Source organism: Triticum dicoccoides, chromosome 7B (assembly GCF_002162155.2).
Source record: "Triticum dicoccoides isolate Atlit2015 ecotype Zavitan chromosome 7B, WEW_v2.0, whole genome shotgun sequence".
In the NCBI taxonomy this organism is placed as follows: domain Eukaryota; kingdom Viridiplantae; phylum Streptophyta; class Magnoliopsida; order Poales; family Poaceae; genus Triticum; species Triticum dicoccoides.
The window spans coordinates 549098860-549123189 of record NC_041393.1 but is presented as its reverse complement, the minus strand read 5'-3'; the positions used below and the strand labels follow the sequence as shown (position 1 = coordinate 549123189).

At 47.3% G+C, this 24330-nt stretch overlaps 1 protein-coding gene across 2 annotated transcripts in view; it reads left to right on the top strand.

Annotated features, from left to right (window-relative positions):
• The window catches only part of LOC119337170, a 65997-nt gene that overhangs the window by 14440 nt on the left and 27227 nt on the right, over positions 1–24330 (top strand). Inside the window, exons 6-8 of one of the 2 annotated variants that reach the window (XM_037609292.1) lie at positions 1944–2082; positions 2162–2291; positions 2365–2771. The exons of the other annotated variant lie outside the window; for it this stretch is intronic. Coding sequence (XP_037465189.1) covers positions 1944–2082; positions 2162–2291; positions 2365–2399 — 304 coding nt within the window. The 3' untranslated portion in view covers positions 2400–2771. Of the gene's footprint in view, positions 1–1943; positions 2083–2161; positions 2292–2364; positions 2772–24330 lie in introns of those variants that run through there. 2 annotated transcript variants of the gene reach the window in all.

Here is a 24330-nt window from a genome sequence, read left to right as displayed (position 1 = left end):
GGGGGGATTTGTAGTAGATTAGGAAAAAAGGGGGTTCCTATGTAGGATTTCATAGAACAGTTTTGCAAGTCTAGGATTTTTGCTTCTTCCACTCTTCGGCCACCTTGTTTGACTGGAAATTATGGTCGAAAGGCTTAGTTATCCATACTACTGAATACCATCTGGAGGCGAAGACCTTTCTTTCATCTTTGTAGTGCTTGCTTAACCTCGGGCTTTGGAATCATCTGCACGAACGACCTATTGAAACAGCATAACATTTCGTTTTCTTGTTGCACGAGTACTGCTTTACCCTTAGTTCATACCACTCTGCCCTCAAACTAGAAAGTTTCGATGTTCCACTAGAAAAGTACAATTGTACGTGAGTAAGACATTTTAGTGCTCGGCCGGCAGGGGTCTTGTTAGCCATCCGTCTGCTGGTCCATTGGTATCTGAGACCCAATTTATTTCTTCTCAATACTTTCTGGATACATGGGTTTTGAACAGTATGAAGTCTGGTGATGGACCAGCCCTCCGGTTGTTTTTATCTGGGCTGAGGACAAGTTGGATAAATAGGGTAGCCTGGTGCATGTAGCTCCCGTTTGCGCAGGGTCCGGGGAAGGGTCCGACCACTTTGGGCCTATTGTACGCAGCCTTTCCCTACATTTCTGTAAGAGGCTGTTTCCAGGACTTGAATCTGTGACCTCATGGTCACAAGGCAGCAGCTTTACCACTGCGCCAAGGCTCCCCTTCACAAGTTGGATAAATGTCGATAGAAAACATCTTGTGCCATCTAGTACAACCCTCTCTCAAAAAAGAAATCTAATGTGATCTTGTCGCTAGTTCGCCCCCTCCTCCCTCTCTCTCATGCGCAACCATGCTGCTGTCCTTGCCACGCACTCCAATGGCGAAGACTGGTTGGCCCTGGCCTGCAACGACAAGCCACAGACCCGTCGGGAGGGAGGTTGAAGAGGTGCTCCTGGCTGTTCTGGGGGCAACGGCCATCGTGTGCACATCGGGTGCAGGGGAGGTGGCATCCGGATCTGGGAGTGCAGCGTGTCGGTGTGGCCATCCTCTGCTTCACCGGTGGTAGGTGTCGCCTGGCTGCAGTCATCTCCGATGGTGGCAGAGGCCCACGACTCCCGGGAGCTTCACTTCAGAATTTTTCATGGATTTTGTTGTGTTTATTTGCTTCTTTGATTAATCTTTGCAAATCATTTAGGTACATAATTTTTACCTCTAAAAGTTTGTTGTCCAATCTCCCTGTTCTTCAATTTTGTTATGTGCATTCCCTTTTTTTTAAAATTCTGGGTGTGACACTTCCATACCAGATCCGAAATTTTACTGATAAATCAGTGCATTATGTTTTTTAAACTGTGTTGGGGTTAGTATTTTTATTGTTGTTGTGGCCTCAAGTAGTGAATCGTTCAATTTGTGATCTATCATGGCATTCCTTGGGCAAAACCTGGTGATAGCGTGCTTACTAATCTTAAAAGCATGAAGGTCATTAGTGTTCATTTTCTACATCTGCCGATGAATATATTTTAGGATAAGATGTTTTAGACCAACTTTTATTGATTTCATTGCTCAAAATTCCTACCAATTTCTTTGTGAGATTTGTTCATATTTATTGAGCGGCAATGTTAGCCTGTGCTGGGTGAGATTTGTTGCTGTGTGTTATGCATAAATTGGTGCAAATAATGCTTATTCATCATATCAAATGTTGGAATTCTGCTGTTTATTTGATGAACATGATGAAACACATGTTTATACCCTTAAACCTATTTCTGAGTTGTACATGCATTATAGAGAACTTTCCTGTTAGCTCATGGTGATAATGCACGCACCTTCATGATCATTTCCGAGTTGTACGTGTATTCTAGATAACTTTCTGTTAGCTACTTTCATGATGATAATGCACACTCTGTCTTCTTTTGCTGAAGTATATCAATTTGATATGTTGGCAGCCTAGTTTTGGATGCGGATGTTGCCTACTACCGAGCGTACTGCGCTCGGAACGCTCTGTGCAATGGAGGGAACATTCTCTGTGATTTTTGCCTGCGTTGCAAGAAAGAAGATACTGAAATAAAGAGTGAGGAAGAGAAGGTAGTATAACTTGCTAACAGGGTATAATTATATTTATTTCTGTTTATTTTCTAATATATTTTTTGTTTGCGCATGCCAGGTTAACTCACACCACACTAGGTCGCACAAGAATAAGAAGCTGAACTTCTCTTGTGATGTATGCAAGCTCAAGTTCGCCAACAGGGGTGATGCTGGACTTCACCAGTACTACGTGCACTCGAAGCCAAACGGTTGTATTTTATGCCCAAAAGTTTTGTCTTCCCTCACCTCACGGTTCTGTATCTAATCATGTGATATGTGCAGGGTGGTGGAATGAAGCAGTCGCTCGCCAGGATTAGCCCCGAGTCTTGTTAAGTTCAAACATCATGCAGCTGTTCCGTTTCGAAGAAAAAAAACATCATGCAGCTGTAGTTTACTTTTGTGACAGCCGTTACTCTGTTGTTACCATTACGACTAGCGGTATAACTGGGTTGATCCTTGCACTTCATATTTTAGCTGTACTTCATGTCCTACATTCGTTTTTTTGGGCCTAGGTGATATATTCACTGGCAAGGTGGATTTGCTTGAACAATATAGGTAAATAAAGCATATGAAATACTCTAGTATGATAACTCTCTGAATGCATGATGAGCCTCTGGCTCTCTTTTGAGCGAAAGCCGGAGTTCATTTAATTATGAGAATCATATATTGGCTTGCTGGCTTTTCTGACATTCCCATGTTATTTACTACCTCAAAGCAATTATCTGTGTGATACTCCTGTCTCATAATATAGTGGACATTGGTTTGTGTGAGTCAATTTCATGAACTTTCAACATGTTTATTGAAAAGTTATGTAAGTCTACAATACTCCCCCCGTTCCTAAATATTTGTCTTTCTAGATATTTCAAATAGACTATCACATACGGATGTATATAAACATATTTTAGAGTGTAGATTCACTCATTTTGCTTCGTATGTAGTCACTTGTTGAAATCTCTAGAAAGACAAATATTTAGGAACAGAGGAAGTACTAAATATATACTCCCTCCGTTTCGAAATAATTGTCTTTCTAGATATTTCAACAAATTACTACATACGGAGCAAAATGATTGAATCTACACCCTAAAACATGTCTACATACATCCGTATGTTGTAGTCCATTTGAGATGGCTAGAAAGACAATTATTTCGGAACGGAGGGAGTAGCATATGAAATATACTTTGTGAAGAATCTAATGCTATTGATTTGGTAATCCAGTTGTTGACAACTTTCTCTACAAACTTGGTCAAAATTTGCAAGGTTTGACTTAAAAAAAAAGATTCGTACTATATTTTGGGATGGAGTATTGTAGTCACCAGGCTAAGCGGCTGGAGTAATGATCTTCCGGAATCAAGCCTTAGTGAAATAGTAAAGACCCCTGTCCATACGAATAATAAATATCTGTATGGTAAACTACTTGTGCAACTTCTATTAGCTGGATCAATGAGAACGGACACCGATTCAGGTGGGCGATGCCAATCAAATTGCTTTAGAAGCCAAAATCAAACGGTACAAATGGTTTTAGAAGCCAATCAAATTGGTTTTGCATATGCCTAGCTGTTTTATAGAGTATTTCCTCCGTCCGAAAAAGCTTGTCCCTCAAATGAATGTACCTAGCACCAAAAAACTTGTCTCTTAAATGGATGTGTCTAGCACCAAGTTAGTGCTAGATACATCCATTTGAGGAACAAGCAACAAGCTTGGGACAAGTTTTTGCGGACGGGAGGAAGTATCTCTTAATCTGTTGATTAGCCTTTGTTTGAATACTTTGGCTGTGTTTGGTAGGTTGGTATTATTGTGTTTTTTCTAGAAACCACAGTTTTAAGAACTTTGATGCGTTTGGCATCAACAAATACCACAATATTATAAGTTGCAGTATTCTTATTATCTTTTTGTCTTAACCTTTTTTTATTTCTTTCTAAATCAAGCTGAGAAAACTGTGTTTTTACAGATTGAAGTATCCATTGCCTAGGCATTGGAATACTAAGGTTTAGAAAAAAACTGTCCATGAATGACGAGATTTGTAACCAATCTGACCAAAAGTGCCGCATTGCTTCTGCACTACTGCCACAACTCCATGGAATTGTTGCCCTAACACAACTACACAAGTTAATTTTTAGATAAATACTCGTATTTACTTACTAGAGAGTAGAGACGATGCAAATGCAGTTTCTTGTTTACTAGATTTTCTGCTCCAAGCTCAAACTAATAGATCGATCTACTAGGGCGTGTTTGGTTGCCCGCATCGAGCCCAACCAGGCCCGCGCAGGAAAGAAGAGGCCTGTTTGGTTGCCTGGTTTCACTGTTGGACCTGCATCACACGCTTCTCAAAGCAGCCCAGTTTCTCGCGAGCTAGGCTGAGTGTGGCGTGAGGTCGCACGGGCGGGTGCGATGCGAGGGCGAGAGGGGATGGCAGGAGATGGAAATCTGGCGCGTCGTCCTGGCGCCAAATCTAGCCTCACCCCCTTTCACTCGCTCACCCATAGCCACTACCCCCCTTTCTTTCCTACTGCCTCACCACCGGCGGCGGTTGCGATTTCAGATTTGCGCTAGCGGCGACGGCGGAAGAGGCGGCGGCGTTTGCGGTGGATCTGGTGCTCCCCTTGCTATTGGCCATCGTCTGGTCGACCTTGTCTGTGCCATGGCTCCCCCCTACGCCGTCCTCGTCTCCGATGCCGGTAAGCAGCACCCCCTCCCCCCTTTGTTAGGTCGGTGGTTAGGCCGTTAGGCCAGGTGTAGGATCGATTTCCCACTGAACGAACCGTCGATGTCGACTAGGTTATGGACGCACGGATGATTAGTGTGATTCAAGTATGGGTCATTGAGGGAGTCCTGGACTAGGGGGTGTCTGGACTGCCGGACTATCATCGTCCGCCGGACTCCAGGACTACGAAGATACAAGATTGAAGACTCAGTCCCGTGTCCGGATGGGACTTTCCTTGGCGTGGAAGGCAAGCTTGGCAATACGGATATGTAGATCTCCTACCATTGTAACTGACTCTGTGTAACCCTAGCCCCCTCCGGTGTCTATATAAACCGGAGGGCTTTAGTCCGTAGGACACAACATACATTACAACAATCATACCATAGGCTAGCTTTAGGGTTTAGCCTCCTTGATCTCGTGGTAGATCCACTCTTGTACTACCCATATCATCAATATTAATCAAGCAGGACGTAGGGTTTTACCTCCATCGAGAGGGCCCGAACCTGGGTAAAACATCGTGTCCCTCGTCTCCTGTTACCATCCGCCTAGACGCACAGTTCGGGACCCCCTACCCGAGATCCGCCGGTTTTGACACCGACATTGGTGCTTTCATTGAGAGTTCCTCTGTGTCATCACCGATAGGAAGGATGCCTCCACCCGTCTTCAAAGACGGTGTTTTCGCCAAAAGGGCCTTGGCCGCCGGCCAAACTATTCGGCTAGGTGGTTTTCTTATGACCGCCTGTCCGGCCACCGCTTCGACAATGACTTCTCAAGTCGTCAGAAGCAATCTTCGCGTCAGCTCGAAATCTGCCGAACAGTTGGATCCAATAGAGCTCTCGTCTGTTAACGAGCTCTTGGATCGCATCGCCGCCCTGGGAGTCGCTACAGACTACAATTAGATTGGGCTTAAAACCGATCTGAGAGAGATTAACTCTCCCCAGGCCACCCACCACGTCGCAGTGGTAGAGGAGCAATACGGCAACTCTTCGCCTATATTGAAAACTAGTCACGTCCGGATTCCCGAACCCTCCATGCCGGATTTCCGCGGAGGGACGGACTTCGATCGAGCATTGAACTTAAAACCATGCATCGCTCCGGACTCGCTGGATCGTTTCTAGCAACCCAAGCTTCCGAATTCGGAAACTCCTCGGCCTTTAAGCCCCAAGATGGGCAGGGATCCGGATTTTAGTCCACCCACCCGCCCAGACATATGCGATCTATCTCTAATACGGCAAGAGCCCGCTGAAACAGTACATCACTACTGGGCCAGATTCCTCCTGGTTATGGACAGGACAAAGGACTGCCGAGAGGAAAACGCAATCTCAATCTTCTGCAATAATTGCACGGACAAGGGAATATTGAACGCCATCGATCGTCGTAAAATTACACGCTTCACCGATCTGGCGTCCATAGTACGAAAGTACTGTGCGATGGAGAGTTTCCGGAAAACCGAAAACCAATTTTGGGATAATCCGGCCCCAACCCCAGTCCGCAACAAAAGGGTGCCTCACACTCAGGCCCCAGATGCAAAAACGAAAAAGCAAAAACCCAATAAGGGGCACGGAACCGTACTGGAGGGATGGCTCAATGGACCCTGTAAGCTTCATAGTACAGCGGGAGCCGTCCCAACACATAGCCTTCGAGCATGTTGGATATTACGGCAGGTGGCCAAAAGTGGCGAGGAGCTTCTAGCCCCGAAAAACCACTCCAACAATACCGGTACGGTATCAACAGTCTTCGAGACCTTCGCATCAAACAATATGCGAAAACGAACAATCCGCGGACTCGCCGAAGTCTACCAAGTAGCAACAGCAAATCCATGGAGCGACACGGCTATTACCTTCAACGTCAGCGACGAGCCTAAATTCTGAACAGCCAGAGCACCAGCCGCGCTGGTGCTTAGTCCCATAGTGGACGGCTTTCGACTGACAAAAGTTCTCATGGATGGCGGCAGCGGATTAAACCTCATTTATGAGGAAACTCTGCGAAAAATGGAAATCGATTGGAGCCGTATTGAGCGAAGCAGCACAATCTTCAAAGGAATAATCCCTAGGCGGGAAGCGCGCTGCACCGGAAAAATCACACTCGATGTGGTGTTCGGCTCGCCGGACAATTACAGATCCGAAGAAGTCACGTTCCAAGTGGCCCCGTTCAACAGCGGATATCACGCTATATTAGGATGAGAGGCATTCACAATTTTTCAAGCAGTACCTCATTACGGGTACATGAAGCTCAAAATGCCTGGGCCCGGCGGAATAATCACTCTCGCTAGTGATCCGAACATAGCACTCCGCGCCGAAAACAAGACAGCCGCACTAGCCCTGGAGGCACTATCCGAAGCCTTAGCAGCAGAAGAACTCACCGCGCTGCGCTCTACGGTGAACAGGGACGATGTGATACTCGATAAAAGATCCAAGTCCACCTCCTTCAAACCAGCAGATGAAATAATAAAATTCCAGGTCCATCCAACGGACCCAACAAAGACGACCTCCATCGGGGCACAATTGAACCCCGAAGTAGACGCCGCACTGCGCGAATTCCTTCGGGAAAATTGGGACATTTTTGCGTGGCATCCTTCGGATATGCCCGGAATCCCACGCAGGTTGGCAGAACACAGCCTAAACATCCTAAAAGGATTTAAGCCAGTCAAACAGGCTCTTCGACGATTTTCCGAACCCAAAAGACAGACAATGGGAGAAGAGCTAGCCAAACTATTGGAAGCCGGATTCATCAGAGATATCAAACATCCGGATTGGCTAGCAAATCTGGTAATGGTACCAAAGAAGGACAAATCCTGGCGCCTCTGTGTCGATTTTAAAGACCTCAATAAGGCTTGCCCGAAGGATCCCTTCCCTCTCCCCCGCATCGACCAAATTATCGATGCTACCGCAGGGCACGATTCATTGTGCTTCCTCGACGCATACTCTGGCTACCATCAAATCAAGATGGCGGAAGCAGACCAAGCCGCAACGGCATTCATTACTCCTTATGGACCATTCTGCTTCAACACGATGCCCTTCGGACTTAAAAACGCCGGCGCAACATATCAGCGCATGATTCAAACATGTCTGGCTACCCAGATCGGCAAAACAGTCAAGGCATACGTAGACGACGTAGTCGTCAAAACAAAACACGTCGAAACTCTAGTAGACGATTTGAGGCTCACGTTCGACAACCTCAGAGCATATGACATCAAGTTGAATCCGGAAAAATGTGTTTTCGGCGTGCCAGCCGGAAAGCTGCTGGGCTTCATCGTATCCGGTAGAGGAATCGAAGCAAACCCAACTAAAATCCGGGCTCTGTCACAGTTGGACATTCCAAAAGACCTCAAACAAATACAAAAATTAACAGGATGCACGGCAGCTCTAAGCCGCTTCATCTCCCATCTAGGAGAAAAGGCGTTGCCCCTCTATCGCCTCCTCAGGCGCACCGAACACTTCGAGTGGACGGATGCTGCCACTGCCGAACTCGAAGAAATAAAGGCCATATTGGCAATAAATTCGGTCCTGGCTGCGCCCAATCTGGGCGAACCAATGTTGTTATACATCGCAGCAACGCATCAAGTTGTAAGCGCGGTACTCGTCGTCGAACGAGAGACAGAAGGGCACAAATTCCCTCTTCAAAAACCAGTGTATTATGTATCCACTGTGTTAACCCCCTGCAAGTCCCGTTACCCACACTATCAGAAGATAGTGTATGCGGTGTTCATGGCATCCCGGAAGCTCCGACACTACTTTCAAGAGTGTTCGATAACAGTGGCCTCTGAAGTACCACTCAATGACATTATAAATAACCGCGACGCAACGGGCAGGATTGCAAAATGGGCCATTGAGCTCTTACCATTCGATATAACTTACAAACCTCGGCGAGCTATAAAGTCACAAGTTTTGGCTGACTTTGTCACCGAATGGACCGAAGCCGAACTCCCTAAAGAGTACGGCGCATACTCCAATTGGACTATGCATTTCGACGGCTCTCAAATGTTGGCCGGACTGGGGGCTGGCATCGTATTGACGTCCCCAACCGGGGACACAGTCCAGTACGTACTTCAAATAATGTACACGGACTCCAACAACGCAGCCGAATACGAGGCCCTGTTATAGGGTCTCCGGATGGCAATCTCCATGGGCATTCAATCCCTAGAGGTGCGCGGGGATTCAAACCTTGCAATATCCCAAATAAACGGAGACTTTGACGCCAAGGATCCAAAAATGGCAGCATATCGCAACGCTGTCCTAAAAATGTCAGCTCGGTTTGAAGGACTCGAATTCCATCACATAGCCCGAGATAATAACCAAGCGGCCGACGTACTGGCATGCATCGGTGCGAAATGTGATGCTGTCCCTCCAAATATCTTCCTGGATCGGCTCTTCAAGCCATCCGTACTATGGGAAGAGGAGCCCGGAAGTGACAAACCGGAAAAAACCGCGCCAATCGGCGATTCAGCCGATGACATAACACCTTCAGCCCACGACATAATGGCAGTAATCGCCCCGTGGATAGAACCATTCCTAGCCTACTTGCTTAGGCAGGAACTTCCCGAAGACCAAAACGAGGCCCGCTGCATAGTCCGGCGATCGAAAGCCTACAAGGTCCATGAGGGAGAACTTTATAAGAAAAGTACAACCGGAGTCCTTCAAAGGTGTATCTCCGAAGACGAAGGGCGAAACCTCCTGGCTGAAATCCATGCCGGACTAGGCAGACACCACGCAGCAGCCCGGGCCCTTGTAGGAAAGGCATTCCGTACAGGATTTTATTGGCCGACGGCCCGGGCAGATGCCCATGACTTAGTCCAGCGCGCGTTGGTTGTCAGCTCTTTGCTAATCAGAGCCACATGCCGCCCACCGCCCTCAAAACTATACCCATTACCTGGCCGTTCACGGTCTGGGGGCTTGATATGGTTGGACCCCTTAAAGGGGGAACCCACAAGCAAAGGTACCTATTGGTCATGGTGGATAAATTCACCAAATGGATAGAGGCCAAACCGGTCAAAACGGCAGAGTCCAGACCAGTGATAGACTTTATATCCGGGGTAGTACACCGCTACGGAGTCCCCCACAGCATCATCACCGACAACGGCACGAACTTCACAACCGACGAGGTTAAGTCATGGTGCAAAAATATGGGCATCAAGCTCGACTACGCTTCAGTCTATCACCCTCAAACCAACGGTCAAGTGGAACGAGCAAATGGTCTAATAATGAGCGGCATTAAACCCAGACTAGTGCGGTCACTTACTAAATCTGACACGCACTGGGTTGAGGAGCTGGACTCCGTACTCTGGGGGCTGCGGACAACGCCTAACCGCACTATCGGATTCACACTATTTTTTATGGTCTACAGCGCAGAGGCAGTCTTGCCCCGCGACATTATTCATGACTCACCTCGAGTGCGCATGTACGAAGAAAGAGAGGCCGAGCTTGATCGGCAGGACAGCTTGGACACATTGGAGGAAGAACGCGACGTCGCCAAGGCTCGCTCCGCATTCTATCAGCAGCAGGCTCGAAGATATCAAAGCAGAGAAGTACGGGCCAAGACTTACAATGTTGGTGAACTAGTTCTACGCCTGCCGGACAAGAAAAAGGACAAGCTCAAGCCCAAATGGGAGGGCCCCTTCATTATCGATCAAGTCCTGACCGGCGGAGCGTACCGTCTATGAAATGCGTCGGATAACCGACTCGAGCCGAACCCATGGAACGCAGCCCGCCTCCGAAGATTCTATGCCTAGCGCCGGACTAAGAGTTCGTCCCCTTCCTCCGTCCAAATTTTTACACTTCGGCTGTCTTTTGTTTCTCTTTTCATAACCTTTTTACTAAAAAGCCCCTAAAGGCCTACTTTCGCATTTTTCGCATACACTTGATGTGCCATCCGCACTCATTATACCTGGGGGCTTCTTTTACAGAAGCTCAATTATAAGGGTTTCATGCCCAGCACATGTGTCAAGCTTCCACATGTACCTTTTATTCACCATTATATGCATCGATATGACTTAAGTTTTGGCCAAGCTGGGTTGCCTGGCTCCTGTGCTTACCCCTACGTTCCTGATTGTTCGGCTAGGAGGTAAAGGGAGCACCTCTGCGATTGTTACTGCCGGGTCAGCCGGATGTGTACCTCAGACTGGGTGAAGCCGAAAGCTAGCGTTCTTAAGGGAATATTCTGTCGGTGACTTAAAAGATGACTTTTTACCTACTCATTTATCCGCCCCCAGATGTTTTCTCTGCTTTTTTCGCAGTCCGGACATGCACTTTAGGGCATGCCTCCCAGGGAAAGGAACCCTTAACAGAACTATTCTCTCTGGAAGATGTTTCTTACTAACCATGTAATATAACATAACTAGTTGGGCACTTGTCTGATAAAGCACTAATGACCCCTACGCCTGGTCTCCATGCATACCCCGGTTGTTTCTTAACCAAAAAGGTATTCGGACACACTCCGGACTCTAGGGTCCCGAGGTTGAAGCGAAAAGGTCGGAAAAGACAAACGATCTACAATCCGGCTAGAAGGCATTTCACATGTCACTTTAAAGGAAAACATACATCGTCAAAATTACTGATTGTATTCCTCCTCAATCCCGTCTAACAGGCTGTCTAACTTATAGTCCCGTTGGGAAAATTTAGCAGCCAACTCTACTTGGCTGTATACTAAACTCACAGGGATCTCCTTCCCATCGGGCCCCACCGGTCCAACTTCGGCCATATGGTTGGGATCCGCCTTCTTGTAATGCCTCTTCACCATGGCCCAAGCCTCCCTGGCACCTTGGCGGCAGGCCGAAATCTTCCATAAACGGAAGCGCTGCCGCACTCCCTGAAGCTTCTCCGCAAGCTCCCCAAGGCCCTCGGGTAGGGAGAGGGCTGGCCATAAAGCCTGGACGACGCCGCTCATTGCCTGCCGAACTCGTTCGAGCAGCTGCAACAGCTCGGGAAGTTGATCACCCGTTGATACGGGCATCTCCTTCGCGGGGCGACCGGTGAGTATACCTACAAGACATAATTTGTCAATTGACTTCCTCGCCGAACTCTTCTTTCCAAAGGAGTCCGCTCAAGCACTTACTATAGATGCCGCGACGAAGCCGCTCAGTCTCCTTAACGGAGCCGGACAGCTCGGCCCGAACACCTTTCAGCTCTTCTCCGAGCTGGGCGTGGGCATCCTGGAGCTTTTTCCTTTCTTGCTGCACCTTATTTAGCACCCTCTCGCCGGCCTTTAGCTGGCGTAGTAATTCTTGCCTATCCGGATCTTGTTCGGCGGCACCTGCAATGTCACTATTAGACTTGCGCGCACGCCGCACAGGACTTATATTTATTAACAAAAATGTGTTACCAGGAGGGGTCTCTGCGTATCCCCCTGCGGCAGCAAGTGCGGCCTCAAGCTGGGCCTTGCATTCTTGCAGCTCCTGAGACAGCTGGGCATTCTTCTCGGTAAGAGCCTGCGTTTTAATTGATCCTTAAATCAGTTAATATAACTACTTTAAGTCTCTGGGGCTACTGGTATATATAACCATTAAAATTCCCTTACCCGTATGTCTTTCACATACTGCTCCGTGGCTCTGGTAAAACCATCTTGAGCGGCACGGAGGTGCGCGTCCCCCGCGTTAAAGGTGTCCAATGCCTCAGGGGAGAAGCACGCTTCACGAAATACTGTCCGGCGGCGCCTATGATTCATGGCGCTCTCCACCTCAGACTTGGTGGCGGACAGTCTGTCGGTGTCCTCCGTTGGAGGAGGATCCGGCCCGCGTCTTGCGCTTGCCTCCCCCTCCAGGCTGGGCGCTGGAGCCTGGTCGGTGTAGGTTGGATCGCAACTTCCGCGCCCGCAGTCCGGCGAGCGCTTTTTCTCCTATAAAGATCATGAGCACTCAGACGCTTCCTAGGAACGTTGCTCTGAAAATTCAAATACAAGTTATACCTTTGCAGCGACGTTTCAGTCCGTGCCGCGCCCCTTTTCCGCCTGCTGGTCCGGATTGACCTTTGTTGGTCAGCCGCCGCGGGCTCGGCTTCCCGCTGTAAAGGCGCTTCCTGTAAAATACCATCGTTCGCGAAGGTCAGAAATGGGCAAGGAAGAGATAATGGTGTTCGGACCTCGGTCACAGTCACCTGGGAAGCCGGATATAGTCCGGGGTAGTCCGCCGTGATGGCGACCAAAGCATTATCCATGCCGAGCTGGTGAAATACCCCGTCGATCAGCTCCACCTTGATGTCCAGATCCTCTTCGGAGGCCGGATCCAGGAATCTTTCTGGATCCTCGGGTTGCGGAGCGGGACTTACCATGTCCTCCACAGTCCGGCGTAGATCCTGCGCCGAAGACATAATGTAAGAATCCTAAACTTCAAAAGCATGGGTTGAGCCCTTGAAAGTGTTCGCTTACCCATCCTCTAGGGTTGTTCATGGAAAACCCATTCAAAGGGTTCATTCGAAGGAAGTCCTCCTTCTCCCCCTTGTACAGGCTGGACAGGATCTCCACCAGATCCTCGGTCGAATCCGGCCCTCCGCGGCCATGACGGGTGGCATCGTCTTCCCCGTTGAAATCCCACATGGGGTGGCCTCTGTATTGCAATGGCTGTACCCCCCGCATGATGCATGTCGCCATGACTCCAATCATGGTCAACCTGGAATGGGCCAGTAATCTTATTCGGCCCATCAAGTAATGGACGCTCTTGTCTTCCTCCAATCGGGGGCTCCGTGGGCGCCAGCTGAGGCGTTTCTTCAGAGGAGCAGCACTAAACTCCGGGAGGCCAATCCGGACTGGGTCCGGCAGCGGAGCGTCTCCTATGTAAAACCACTCTGAAGGCCAGTCTTCGGACGCCTTCTTGGGAGTACCGGATGGGTATCCGGTCCCGGCGATGCGCCATAGTTCGGCGCCACCCACTTGATATATGGACCCCTCGTGAGAACGGGGTACGAGGCAGAATAGCCTCTTCCACAATGCAAAATGGGGCTCAATGCCCAGGAATAGCTCGCAAAGAGCTACGTAGCCCGCGATATGCAGGACAGAGGCGGGCGTAAGGTGGTGGAGCTGGAGCCCGTAGAACTCCAGGAGCCCGCGAAGGAACGGATGTATTGGGAATCCGAGTCCCCTTATCAGATAAGGGACGAAACATACTCGCTCCCCTTTTTGGGGCTTGGGGTAGCCTCCGCTTGCCTCCCACCTTGATAAGTGACCAGCCCGGCTCGAACCGGGACCATGAAGGCCGGAGGGAGATATCCCCCCGCTTGGAGCTTCACCAGCTCGTTGTGCGGAACAGAGCACCTCCTCCAATCCCCTGGCGGTGGGCTGGGAGCGCGAGAAGAGGAGCCGCGTCGACGGTCCATGATGGAATGGATTTTTAGGTCAAAGGCGCTCCGATGAAGTATTCGCGGGAGGAAGATGGTGTGGTTTGGATCTGGATTTTTGCCTCTTTTGTAGGCGGACGACTCACACGACTAGGGGGTGAAACATAAAAGACACCCTGGCTTTTCGCATTCGTGCGACGCGTGGAAAAAGGCCATTATTGGGCGTAGAAGCCGAGAAACACAGTATTTATGATAAAGCCGGACACTGTTCGGCAGGTACATGGAACTTGAAGGGAGAACCCGCCTTGCAACACCGAAGACTATATACGCGCTGGACTTATCGTCATTGAAGCCTGGTTCGGGGGCTACTGAGGAAGTCCTAGACTAGGGGGTGTCCGGACTGCCGGACTATCATTGTCCGCCGGACTCCAGGACTACGAAGATACAAGATTGAAGACTCCGTCCCGTGTCCGGATGGGACTTTCCTTGGCGTGGAAGGCAAGCTTGGCAATACGGATATGTAGATCTCCTACCATTGTAACCGACTCTGTGTAACCCTAGCCCCCTCCGGTGTCTATATAAACCGGAGGGCTTTAGTCCGTAGGACACAACATACATTACAACAATCATACCATAGGCTAGCTTTAGGGTTTAGCCTCCTTGATCTCGTGGTAGATCCACTCTTGTACTACCCATATCATCAATATTAATCAAGCAGGACGTAGGGTTTTACCTCCATCGAGAGGGCCCGAACCTGGGTAAAACATCGTGTCCCTCGTCTCCTGTTACCATCCGCCTAGATGCACAGTTCGGGACCCCCTACCCGAGATCCGCCGGTTTTGACACCGACAGTCATGTTCATGCACCAGAGAGCTGTTCGTCGTGCCGGGAGACCTTTGATCCTCTATGGTCCATTGTTTATCCGGGAATAGGAGAGGATCCAAAATCTGAACTACATCTACAACTGCAATGACGTCGAGACTCTGTGGATGCTTCGAATGCAAAGAGCACCATTTGCCAGGCTTGTCGAGACCTTCATGAGCAAGGGGCTGCTACAAGATAACATCAACACCAGTGTGGAAGAGCAAGTGGCCATGTTCCTCCATGTTGTTGGCCATAACCAGAGGTTCAGGGTCATTCACAACACGTTCAGGAGATCAATGGAGACCATCTCTAGGTACTTCAAGTAGGTGCTTTTTGCTATTGGGGAGCTTAGAGGAGAGATGATCAGGAGACCATCTAGCCAGACTCCACACTAGATTCTCGGAAGCCCAAAATGGTATCCATACTTCAAGGTGAGCATTGACAATATACACTTTTCATGGCTTGATATGCTTGTATTGTTCAAGTTGAGCACTAACACATGCTTGTGATGCCATTTTCAGGATTGCATTGGGGCAATAGATGGTATTCATGTTACTGTCAGAGTTCCTAGGTCACAGTCTGCAACACACAGGGGGAGGAAGCACTACACAAGCCAGAATGTGCTTGCTGCTGTTGACTTTGATCCGAAGTTCACATATGTGCTGGCTGGCTGGGAGGGATCAGCGCATGATGCTAACATTCTCAGTGACAGCATGAGTCGACCTGATGGGATCAACATCCCCGATGGCAAGTTCTACCTTGGAGATGCTGGCTATGCATGTCGGCCGGGTATTCTTCCACCCTTCAGGAAAACCAGGTACCATCTCAACGAGTTCTCTGGTAGGAACTATCCTACGACTGCACATGAGTTGTTTAATCTCAAACTCTCCAGCCTCAGAGTAACTGTTGAGAGGGCATTTGGAGCTCCGAAGAATAGGTTTAAGATCCTGGATCAGAAGCCATTCCACCCATACTCCACTCAGGTTAAGCTTGTTCTTGCTTATTGCATTCTGCACAACTGGATCCTCCAGTGGGGCTTTGATGAACACGTGCCTGAAGAGGAAGAGGTCGAGCCTGACGATGTTGTTAGCTCCGGCCATGGTGTGGAGGCATTTGATAATGATGCTTGGAAGAACAAAAGGTTGAAGTGCGCATAGGTAATGTGGATTAACGGAGGTCAGTGCAGGATTTGAAGAAGACGACGAAGAAGAAGAAGCAGAAGCAGAAGAAGAGGAAGATGAAGAGGAAGATCTGGTAGCAGCAACACCGATGAACTATCCCCTATTTAGCCAATGGCTCTTAATAATTTGTTCTGTCATTTGATAGTAGTTAGGATGAGCTGTCATTTGTTTAACTAGCTGGCACTACATGTTCAGATTGTGTGTGGTAAGCTCACCACTAGTTAGAAGTGGTGACAACACCTTATGCGGATTCAACCAAACATCATGTCATATGTGCGCCTAATGCAATGCGGGCAGCCAAACGCCGGGTCAAAAATGGGTGTCTCATGCAACTAAGGTACATGCAGTCAACCAAACTATGTGCATCTGCGGTCTTTTTGCCTACATCCCTTCAAACTGGCTCACTAGAGCCAAACTCACTGGGCCAGACTCGATTGGCAATGTAACCAAACATGCCCCTACAGTCCCAATCAAAATAAGCACTGGTCACAAGGTCAAGAGGCTACGGGTTTGGTCGGCATTTCCTTGCGAGCGAGCAAGTGCGTAACGAGCTGCCTTGTTATGAATCTAGATCAAGACACCTAAATTTCTCCGATATATGTTCAAATTAATTCACGCTCGGACAAGTATTTGGGGATTTCAGACAAGCTAGTCAAGGGAGACGGGAAGCTAGACGAAAGGAAGTTTTTTTGAGGTTTAGACGAAAGGAAGTATGTGATTGTTGGGGAACGTAGTAATTTCAAAAAAAATCCTACGCACACGCAAGATCATGGTGATGCATAGCAACGAGAGGGGAGAGTGTTGTCCATGTACCCTCGTAGACCGAAAGCGGAAGCGTTATGACAACGCGGTTGATGTAGTCGTACGTCTTCACGATCCGACCGATCCAAGTACCGAACGTACGGCACCTCCGAGTTCAGCACACATTCAGCTTGATGACGATCCCCGGACTCCGATCCAGTAGGGTGTCGGGGATGAGTTCCGTCAGCACGACGGCGTGGTGACGATGATGATGTTCTACCGACGCAGGGCTTCGCCTAAGCATCGGAACGATATGACCGAGGTGGAATATGGTGGATGGGGGGCACCGCACACGGCTAAGGAACGATCACGAAGATCAACTTGTGTGTCTAGAGGTGCCCCTGCCCCCGTATATAAAGGAGGGAGGGGGGAGGTGTGGCCGGCCCCCTAGGGGTGCGCCTGGAGGAGTCCTACTCCCACCGGGAGTAGGACTCCCTCCTCTTGCCTTGGTGAAGAAGGAAAGGGGGAGGGGAAAGAGGAAAGGGGGGCACCGCCCCCCCCTTCCTTGTCCTATTCGGACTAGGGGGAGGGGGTGCGCGGCCTGCCCTGGCCGGCCCTCCTCTTCTTCCTCATGGCCCATGTAGGCCCATTAACCCCCGGGGGGGTTCCGGTAACCCCCCGGTACTCCGGTAAAATCCCGATTTCACCCGGAACGTTTCCAATATCCAAATATAGGCTTCCAATATATCAATCTTTATGTCTCGACCATTTCGAGACTCCTCGTCATGTCCGTGATCACATCCGGCACTCCGGACAACCTTTAGTGCATCAAAACTTATAAACTCATAATAAAACTATCATCGTAACGTTAAGCGTGCGGACCCTACAGGTTCGAGAACTATGTAGACATGACCTAGAACTGTTTCCGGTCAATAACCAATAGCGGAACCTGGATGCTCATATTGGCTCCTACATATTCTACGAAGATCTTTATCGGTCAAACCGCATAACAACATACGTTGTTCCCTTTGTCATCGGTATGTTACTTGCCCGAGATTCGATCGTCGGTATCCAATACCTAGTTCAATCTCGTTACCGGCAAGTCTCTTTACTCATTACGTAATGCATCATTCCGTAACTAACTCATTAGCTACATTGCTTGCAAGGCTTATAGTGATGTGCATTACCGAGAGGGCCCAGAGATACCTCTCCGACAATCGGAGTGACAAACCCTAATCTCGAAATACACCAACTCAACATGTACCTTCGGAGACACCTGTAGAGCTCCTTTATAATCACCCAGTTACGTTGTGATGTTTGGTAGCACACAAAGTGTTCCTCCGGTAAACGGGAGTTGCATAATCTCATAGTTGTAGGAACTTTGTATAAGTCATGAAGAAAGCAATAGCAACATACTAAACGATCAAGTGCTAGGCTAACAGAATGGGTCAAGTCAATCACATCATTCTCCTAATGATGTGATCCCGTTAATCAAATGACAACACATGTCTATGGTTAGGAAACATAACCATCTTTGATTAATGAGCTAGTCAAGTAGAGGCATACTAGTGACATTATGTTTGTCTATGTATTCACACATGTATCATGTTTCCAGGTAATACAATTCTAGCATGAATAATAAACATTTATCATGATATGAGGAAATAAATAATAACTTTATTATTGCCTCTAGGGCATATTTCCTTCAGTCTCCCACTTGCACTAGAGTCAATAATCTAGATTACACAGTAATGATTCTAACACCCATGGAGTCTTGGTGCTGATCATGTTTTGCTCGTGGAAGAGGCTTAGTCAACGGGTCTGCAACATTCAGATCCGTATGTATCTTGCAAATCTCTATGTCTCCCACCTGGACTTGGTCCCGGATGGAATTGAAGCGTCTCTTGATGTGCTTAGTCCTCTTGTGAAATCTGGATTCCTTTGCCAAGGCAATTGCACCAGTATTGTCACAGAAGATCTTCATTGGTCCCGATGCACTAGGTATGACACCTAGATCGGAAACGAACTCCTTCATCCAGACTCCTTCATTTGCTGCTTCCGAAGCAGCTATGTACTCCGCTTCGCATGTAGATCTCACCACGACGCTTTGTTTAGAACTGCACCAACTTACAACTCCACCGTTTAATAAAAACTCGTATCCGGTTTGCGATTTAGAGTCGTCCGGATCAGTGTCAAAGCTTGCATCAACGTAACCATTTACGACTAGCTCTTTGTCACCTCCATAAACGAGAAACATATCCTTAGTCCTTTTCAGGTATTTCAGGATGTTCTTGACCGCTGTCCAGTGATCCACTCCTGGATTACTTTGGTACCTACCTGCCAAGCTTATTTCTAAGCATATGTCAGGTCTGGTACACAGCATTGCATACATGATAGAGCCTATGGCTGAAGCATAGGGAACATCTTTCATTTTCTCTCTATCTTCTGCTGTGGTCGGGCATTGAGTCTGACTCAACTTCACACCTTGTAATACAGGCAAGAACCCTTTCTTTGCCTGATCTATTTTGAACTTTTCAAAACTTTATCAAGGTATGTGCTTTGTGAAAGTCCAATTAAGCGTCTTGATCTATCTCTATAGATCTTGATGCCCAATATGTAAGCAGCTTCACCAAGGGAAAAACTTTTATTCAAGTATCCCTTTATGCTATCTAGAAATTCTATATCATTTCCAATTAACAATATGTCATCTACATATAATATCAGAAATGCTACAGAGCTGCCACTCACTTTCTTGTAAATACAGGCTTCTCCAAAAGTCTGTATAAAACCATATGCTTTGATCACACTATCAAATAGTTTATTCCAAGTCCGAGATGCTTGCACCAGTCCATAAATGGATCGCTGGAGCTTGCACACTTTGTTAGCACCTTTTGGATCGACAAAACCTTCCGGTTGCATCATATACAACTCTTCTTCTAAAAATCCATTCAGGAATGCAGTTTTGACATCCATTTGCCAAATTTCATAATCATAAAATGCGGCAATTGCTAACATGATTCGGACAGACTTAAGCATCGCTACGGGTGAGAAAGTCTCATCGTAGTCAACCCCTTGAACTTGTCGAAAACCTTTTGCAACAAATTGAGCTTTGTAGACAGTTACATTACCATCAACGTCAGTCTTCTTTTTGAAGATCCATTTATTCTCAATGGCTTGCCGATCATCGGGCAAGCCAACCAAAGTCCATACTTTGTTCTCATACATGGATCCCATCTCAGATTTCATGGCTTCAAGCCATTTTGCGGAATCTGGGCTCATCATCGCTTCCTCATAGTTCGTAGGTTCGTCATGGTCAAGTAACATGACTTCCAGAATAGGATTACCGTACCACTCTGGTGTGGATCTTACTCTGGTAGACCTACGAGGTTCAGTAGAAACTTGATCTGAAGTTTCATGATCAATATCATTAGCTTGCTCACTAATTGGTGTAGTTGTCACAGGAACCGGTTCTTGTGATGAAGTACTTTCCAATAAGGGAGCAGGTACAGTTACCTCATCAAGTTCTACTTTCCTCCCACTCACTTCTTTCGAGAGAAACTCCTTCTCTAGAAAGGATCTGAATTTAGCAACGAAAATCTTGCCCTCAGATCTGTGATAGAAGGTGTACCCAATAGTCTCTTTTGGGTATCCTATGAAGACACATTTCTCCGATTTGGGTTCGATCTTATCTGGTTGAAGTTTCTTCACATAAGCATCGCAGCCCCAAACTTTAAGAAACGACAACTTTGGTTTCTTGCCAAACCATAGTTCATAAGGCGTCGTCTCAACGGATTTTGATGGTGCCCTATTTAACGTGAATGCAGCCGTCTCTAAAGCATAACCCCAAAACGATAGCGGTAAATCAGTAAGAGACATCATAGATCGCACCATATCTAGTAAAGTATGATTACGACGTTCGGACACACCATTTCATTATGGTGTTCCGGGTGGCGTGAGTTGCGAAACTATTCCGCATTGTTTCAAATGTAAACCAAACTCATAACTCAAATATTCTCCTCCACGATCAGATCGCAAAAAAATTATTTTCTTGTTACGATGATTTTCCACTTCACTCTGAAATTCTTTGAACTTTTCAAATGTTTCAGACTTGTGTTTCATTAAGTAGATATACCCATATCTGCTCAAATCATCTGTGAAGGTGAGAAAATAACGATACCCGCCGCGAGCCTCAATATTCATTAGACCACATACATCAGTATGTATGATTTCTAATAAATTAGTTGCTCGCTCCATAGTTCCAGAGAACGGCGTTTTAGTCATCTTGCCCATGAGGCACGGTTCGTAAGTACCAAGTGATTCATAATCAAGTGATTCCAAAAGTCCATCAGTATGGAGTTTATTCATGCGCTTTACACCGATATGACCTAAACGGCAGTGCCACAAATAAGTTGCACTATCATTATCAACTCTGCATCTTTTGGCTTCAACATTATGAATATGTGTATCACTACTATCGAGATTCAATAAAAATAGACCACTCTTAAGGGGTGCATGACTATAAAAGATATTAGTCATATAAATAGAACAACCATTATTCTCTGATTTAAATGAATAACCGTCTCGCATCAAACAAGATCCAGATATAATGTTCATGCTCAACGCTGGCACCAAGTAACAATTATTTAGGTCTAAAACTAATCCTGATGGTAGATGTAGAGGTAGCGTGCCGACCGCGATCACATCAACTTTGGAACCATTTCCCACGTGCATCGTCACCTCGTCCTTAGCTAATCTTCGCTTAATTCGTAGTCCCTGTTTCGAGTTGCAAATATTAGCAACAGAACCAGTATCAAATACCCAGGTACTACTGCGAGCATTAGTAAGGTACACATCAATAACATGTATATCACATATACCTTTGTTCACTTTGCCATCCTTCTTATCCGCCAAATACTTGGGGCAGTTCCGCTTCCAGTGTCCAGTCTGCTTGCAGTAGAAGCACTCAGTCTCAGGTTTAGGTCCAGACTTGGGTTTCTTCTCCTAAGCAGCAACTTGTTTGCTGTTCTTCTTGAAGTTCCCCTTCTTCTTCCCTTTGCCCTTTTTCTTGAAACTGGTGGTCTTGTTAACCATCAACACTTGATGCTCCTTCTTGATTTCTACCTCCGCGGCTTTTAGCATTGCGAAGAGCTCGGGAATAGTCTTGTCCATCCCTTGCATATTATAGTTCATCACGAAGCTCTTGTAGCTTGGTGGCAGTGATTGAAGAATTCTGTCAATGACACTATCATCAGGAAGATTAACTCCCAGTTGAATCAAGTGATTATTGTACCCAAACATTTTGAGTATGTGTTCACTGACATAACTATTCTCCTCCATCTTACAGCTATAGAACTTATTGGAGACTTCATATCTCTCAATCCGGGCATTTGCTTGAAATATTAACTTCAACTCCTGGAACATCTCATATGCTCCATGACGTTCAAAACGTCGTTGAAGACCCGGTTCCAAGCCGTAAAGCATCGCACACTAAACTATCGAGTAGTCATCAGCTTTGCTCTGCCAGACATTCTTAACGTCGTCAGTTGCATCAGCAGCAGGCCTGGCACCCAGCGGTGCTTCCAGGACGTAATTCTTCTGTGCAGCAATGAGGATAATCCTCATGTTACGGACCCAGTCCGTGTAATTGCTACCATCATCTTTCAACTTAGCTTTCTCAAGGAACGCATTAAAATTCAACGGAACAACAGCACGAGCCATCTATCTACAACAAACATAGACAAGCAAAATACTATCAGGTACTAAGTTCATGATAAATTTAAGTTCAATTAATCATATTACTTAAGAACTCCCACTTAAACAGACATCTCTCTAGTCATCTAAGTGATCACGTGATCCAAATCAACCAAACCATGTCCGATCATCACGTGAGATGGAGTAGTTTCAATGGTGAACATCTCTATGTTGATCATATCTACTATATGATTCACGTTCGACCTTTCGGTCTCTGTGTTCCGAGGCCATATCTGTATATGCTAGGCTCATCAAGTTTAACCTGAGTATTCCGCGTGTGCAACTGTTTTGCACCCGTTGTATTTGAACGTAGAGCCTATCACACCCGATCATCACGTGGTGTCTCATCACGAAGAACTTTCACAACGGTGCATACTCAGGGAGAACACTGCTTGATAATTTAGTGAGAGATCATCTTAAAATGCTACCATCAATCAAAGCAAGATAAGATGCATAAAGGCTAAACATCACATGCAATCAATATAAGTGATATGATATGGCCATCATCATCTTGTGCTTGCGATCTCCATCTCCGAAGCACCGTCGTGATCACCATCATCACCGGCACGACACCTTAATCTCCATCGTAGCATCGTTGTCGTTATGCCATCTATTGCTTCTACGACTATCGCTACCGCTTAGTGATAAAGTAAAGCAATTACAGGGCGTTTGCATTTCATACAATAAAGCGACAACCATATGGCTCCTGCCAGTTGCCGATAACTTCGGTTACAAAACATGATCATCTCATACAATAAAATATAGCATCACGTCTTGACCATATCACATCACAACATGCCCTGCAAAAACAAGTTAGACGTCCTCTACTTTGTTGTTGCAAATTTTACGTGGCTGCTACGGGCTGACCAAGAACCGTTCTTACCTACGCATCAAAACCACAACGATAGTTTGTCAAGTTAGTGATGTTTTAACCTTCGCAAGGACCGGGCGTAGCCACACTCGGTTCAACTAAAGTTGGAGAAACAGACACCCGCTAGTCACCTGTGTGCAAAGCACGGTGGTAAAACCAGTCTCGCGTAAGCATACGCGTAATGTCGGTCCGGGCCGCTTCATCCAACAATACCGCTGAACCAAAGTATGACATGCTGGTAAGCAGTATGACTTGTATCGCCCACAACTCAATTGTGTTCTACTCGTGCATATAACATCAACGCATAAAACCTAGGCTCAGATGCCACTGTTGGGGAACGTAGTAATTTCAAAAAAATTCTACGCACACGCAAGATCATGGTGATGCATAGCAACGAGAGGGGAGAGTGTTGTCCACGTACCCTCATAGACCGAAAGCAGAAGCGTTATGACAACACGGTTGATGTAGTCGTACGTCTTCACGATCCGACCGATCCAAGTACCGAACGTACGGCACCTTCGAGTTCAGCACACGTTCATCTCGACGATGATCCCCGGACTCCGATCCAGCAGGGTGTCAGGGATGAGTTCCGTCAGCACGACGGCGTGGTGACGATGATGATGTTCTACCGACGCAGGGCTTCGCCTAAGCACCACAACGATATGACCGAGGTGGAATATGGTGGATGGGGGGCACCGCACACGACTAAGGAACGATCACGAAGATCAACTTGTGTGTCTAGAGGTGCCCCCTGCCCCCGTATATAAAGGAGGGAGGGGGGAGGTGCGGCCGGCCCCCTAGGGGTGCGCCTGGAGGAGTCCTACTCCCACCAGGAGTAGGACTTCCTCCTCTTGCCTTGGTGGAGAAGGAAAGGGG